A 4,872-nucleotide genomic window follows, 5' to 3' on the forward strand; every position below is an offset into this window, starting at 1 on the left:
ACAGGCTACGAGACAACGAACGCGAGGAAACATTTTCTCATGCAACGTCGAGCTCGGTCCCAGTCGACAGTCGACACGGCTCAGTGCCACACCGGCGTCTCTACCTCGTCGTGGTAACAATGATTGGTGTAGTTTTTTAATCACAGCAACTAAGTGACTAGGTAGCGAATATCAGACGCGGCTACAATCCCGAACCATCCTCCCAAAGCCCTAATGAAGCTTCTCCGCCTATAAATACCCCCGCAAACCTGAGCCATAAACCTCACCCCAAAGCAGTGAAAGCCTCACTTCTTCCTCGACCTCCCGTCCAATAGCACCATACAGCTAGCTAGCTAACAATGGCGGCCTCCAAGCCCCTTGCCCTCCTGCTGCTCGTGGCACTGTCCGCGACGGCCATGTCCGCCGCCGGTCAAGGCTGCGGTGGCCACAAGGTGACGGTGCAGAACCTGTGCGGCCACGACCTGAACCTGGGTATCGCGGCGGTGGCGGACAGCAAGGTCCTCTTCCCCAACGGCTGGCTGCTCCCCAACGGGAAGCACGAGTCGTTCGACGTGTGCTCGTGGTCGGGGAGCGTGTCGGCGCAAGGCGCCGCCGTGGCCAAGTTCCACCTGGGCCACGACGGCGGGGCGTACTACGAGGTGAGCACCGACCAGGCCAACATGCCCATCCGCGTCTCCGTCACCCCGCACGGGAGCCCGCTGCAGGGACACTGCCCCACCGCCGGATGCAACAGCGGCAACCACTGCTTCGAGCACTCCGTCCCCGGCGGCAACTGCCACGGCGTCACCGAGATCAAGATCGTCTACTACAACCCGTAGATCGATCGACCCGTCGCCCGCCTAGGTAGCTGCTGCAACTGCTTGTAGTGTTGAATAATGTTGCGGCTAGGTCGATCTCAGCTCTGTTGTCGGTTAATCTGTTGTGTGTTTCAAGTTTCAACGAGGTAGTAGTAGATTGTACCGTCGTCAGTCGTGTGTCGTAGTGTCGGATTTACAGTTTAACAAGCTGTATTTGCACGGATGTAGTATGAGCTTAGCTTAAATGCAAATGTTTGGTGTCGTCACTTTCTTTTTTGAACGGCATATAAGTACCGATCTTATTTCTACGCACCTAAATTAAGTACTACTGTACTAGGCTACTAGCTGGATTTGCTTTGTTGGTTGTGTTGTGTATGGCAGTTTGAGCTGGATTTGGGAGAAGGCACGTCCTGAATATGAACCTGCTTGTTAAAAACAGATATTAAATGGGTTTTAACATTTTAAAAAATCATTTAAAAAATCAAAACAATATTTCACATGTATATGTTCGCACAATATGTGTGCGGCACAAAGTATTATGTGTTTCATGACACCTCTGCAAAAAAGACAAATCTCAGTGCTTCTACATAGTGTTTCATGACACATTTTGTTTCGCACATGCCAAAGAAGAAGCTATTTTTGGGCAAAACTTTTTGTGCATACATGAATGTGGAGATGTATGCGTGCAACTTTTTTTCAGATTTTTTTGGCATTTAGAAATGTGTTTTTGAAGTGGGTTCATATCTATCCGGATTCATCCATTTGTTTTCTTGGATTTGACCCAAGGACAATACGTAGATAGGATGTGTTGTACATACTTCGTGAGGCCTATATGTCGCTAAATAAGTACTAAAGAGGTACCCCTTACAAAGGCCGCGAAATAAGTACTAAAGAGGTACCCATTACAAAGGCCATCCAACTTTCTGTGATGTGCGCCACTTGTTGCAAACAGAGTGTTTTTTTTTCTTTTTGTAGTTTCGTTTATTCAAAACATTTTATCTATAGAACCGTGCGGCCGAATTCCAAACCGTTTCACCGTTGAATTTCTCACGTCAAGATCTTCGAAACTAGATTGCATGTTACTTAGTTTCGACAAATTTTTTAGGAAATATAAAATAAAAAATAAAATCAAGTAAAAATCAAAATCTAAGAAATACAGTTACAAAAAACACCGATAACAAAACAAGAAGAAAATACCGGAGCCCAGAAGCATGGTTGCCATTTTTCACTTCTTTTTCCTTTTCAAGAAGCACTTTTTTAACGTGAGAAAACATAGTTGTACTTCTCACGAAAGCAAATATGTACTCCTCGTAGAAGCATACATTATTTGTTTCGAGAAGCATAGTTGTGTTTCTAGTAGAAGCAACTTTGTGCTTCTCGTGAAAGCACACATTTTTTCCCCTTTTCAAGAAGCATAACTATGTTTCTCGCGGAAGCAAATCTATGCTACCACGAAAAGTAAATATGTGTTTCTCATCGAAACATTTTTTTTACCAAGAAGCACAGCTGTGCTTGAAAGAAAAACTCCAACCCGAAGAGAAAATCAGGCAAAACTCGAAAAGTAAAAAAAACTCATCTATAACCTGAAAACTCGAACAAAAGAAAATAAAAATCCAGAGGGAGCGCCGCGAACACGCCATGTGGTGGCGGCTGAAATTGTATAAACATTTTTGAAATTTTCACGGACGTTTTATGGAAACAGGCGATTATTTTAAAATGTCACGTAATTTTTTAATGGAAATAAAAAATTGAACCCACGGGAACATTTTTTTTCATTGTATATAACATTTTTACTAAGTGACATGATTTTTTTTGAAGCGCAGGAATATTTGAATCATTTTTTATACTGTATACATCTTTTATAAAACTTTTGTACATTTGTTTTGAAACACGGATACATTTTTTCACTGTCACAAACTTTTTTTCTGAAAGTTATCAACATTTTTAAAAACTATATTAACAAATGTTTTATACTATGTTAAATTTTATTGAAAAATCATGTTTTTAATTTATTAAGTATTTTTTCATATATGCATTTATTTTAAATATAAAATAAAAGTAAAAGGGGGGGGGGGGGGGAAGTAAATTCTAGTGACGCCGGCATGACGTCCTACGTCCTACTGGGCTAGCCCGCGCCCTGCAGGCGAGGCAGCAATGTGCCTCGCAGTAAGCGGCACATATTGCTCAATACTTGGACTTCGTTTGTTTTTAATCATAGTGATATGAGTTGGTGCAACAGCGGCTATCCTGCGTGATGACAAAGTTAATTTTTTGGAAGACCAATGCAAGTTTATACTAGTCGTCATCGTGGATGCAATAACAACATAAGCCTTGGCCATGCGAGACGGGCTGGTTTTTGCTAACTCCTATGGGTGTAACTGGGTAGAAGTTGAATCAAATTCTTTGCAAATAATCTGATGGAGCAAGCATATAGCGGGACTCGGGGGCGGCAATATTCACAAAATATGTGGACATTAATACTTCAATTGGGAATGTCGTTTGTAAGCATTTGGTATGGATCTTGTAATCAAGTGGCTCATGTACTAGCTCATTTCAGTTAGTGTAATAAGACTTTATTTAGTTGGTTGGACGAGTCCCCTGGCATTATTGTCAGTAAGCTCGTAGATGATGTAAACATTATTGAGTTTTAATAAACCTAGACATGACGGCCGTCCCTAATTTTTCTTAATATGGAGATGCTAAGCAAAGAAAAACTAAAACGAGGATGCCCCATTGCCATGCCCACCCATAATCTAAACTAAAATAATAGTAATAAATGTATAGTAATAATGTAATATCATACTCCCTTCGTTTCATAATCTAGTGCAGATCCAATTTTCAAAAAGTCAAATCTCACAAACTTTGACCAAGTTTTTTTGGAAAATAACTTACATTTAGAATGCCAAACATATAGGATTAGATTGATTATAAGGATAAGTTTCATATTTTATATATTTGGTATTGTAAATAAATTATTTTCTCTATACTCTTGGTCAAAGTTTGCAAAGTTTGACTTCTCAAAAAATTTACACGCACTACAATACAGAGCAGAGTGTATACATTTCTTTTTCACGAATACGCAAAGCATGCACGTCTTTCCATTGACAGAAAAAAAGAGAATGAGTATAAGTAAGGTACTCCCTCCGACCCATAATATAAGAGCATTTTTTACACTGGTGCAGTGTAAAAAACGCTCTTCTATTATGGGACGGAGGGAGTACAACACATGCATGAATACAAGGTGGCGTGAACACGGTGCCCAGAGAGACAAGAGGTGCCCGGCCGAACAAGCAAACAACACACCTACACCCCTAGCTTGAGGAGCAGTCTCAACCTACATGACGTCCTACATCCACAAGTCTAACAACGGGTATGTCGTGAGCACAAGACAACGCCATCAAGAAGGATCACGACGTAGAGTACCGTCGCTACCCGATCCAAAGAATCAAACCAAGGTTTTCCCCTGGTGCTAAAAGAGGGGCTCAGAGAGAGGCCATGGCAACGCCTCTAAGGAGGAGACAACTCTCGTGAGTGTCGCCGCTGCCAGCATCGCCAAGCGGAGGAAGAATTTCGCCCGGCTTGGGTATTTGCAATCCCATAGCCATCGGATCAGAAACCGAGAGTCAAAAGTCAAAAGTAGGTAAAAAACCACATCCAAGAATGGAAGCCATGTTGGACACGTGTGCATTGGACATGACGTGGGGCAGCAAAGTTGCCGGACTTGGGAAGGTGGCGGGGCGAGGGGGCAATGAAAGTGCGCGGCAAGGACCGGGATGCTAGCAAGCCAAGAACTGGAAGGGGCATAGATCCAGGCAGCCAGGGCCGAGGTCACTGGATACATACAAGTCATAGAGGCTAGAGGAGACGTAGCCTCCAGAACACTGGAGCGAGCCAAAGGCACGTCGCCATCATCGCCCCTCCTTCGTCAGAGTCGAGCAAACTTTGTTGTAGTAGATGAAGGAAATATGCCCTAGAGGCAATAATAAAGTTATTATTTATTTCCTTATTTCATGATAATTGTTTTCATGCTAGAATTGTATTAACCGGAAACATAATACATGTGTGAATACATAGA

The 4,872-nt window shown here is 42.6% G+C and overlaps 1 protein-coding gene across 1 annotated transcript; it reads left to right on the forward strand.

Moving 5' to 3' along the window:
* The first annotated feature begins 295 nt into the window (after positions 1-295).
* On the forward strand, positions 296-1,063 carry LOC125555720. Its single transcript, XM_048718580.1, has one exon. It carries the CDS (start codon positions 339-341, stop codon positions 816-818), a length of 480 nt encoding a protein of 159 aa, XP_048574537.1. The 5' UTR covers positions 296-338; the 3' UTR covers positions 819-1,063.
* Positions 1,064-4,872: the final 3,809 nt, after the last annotated feature.

The sequence above is a fragment of the Triticum urartu genome, chromosome 5 (assembly GCF_003073215.2).
Source record: "Triticum urartu cultivar G1812 chromosome 5, Tu2.1, whole genome shotgun sequence".
NCBI lineage: Eukaryota > Viridiplantae > Streptophyta > Magnoliopsida > Poales > Poaceae > Triticum > Triticum urartu.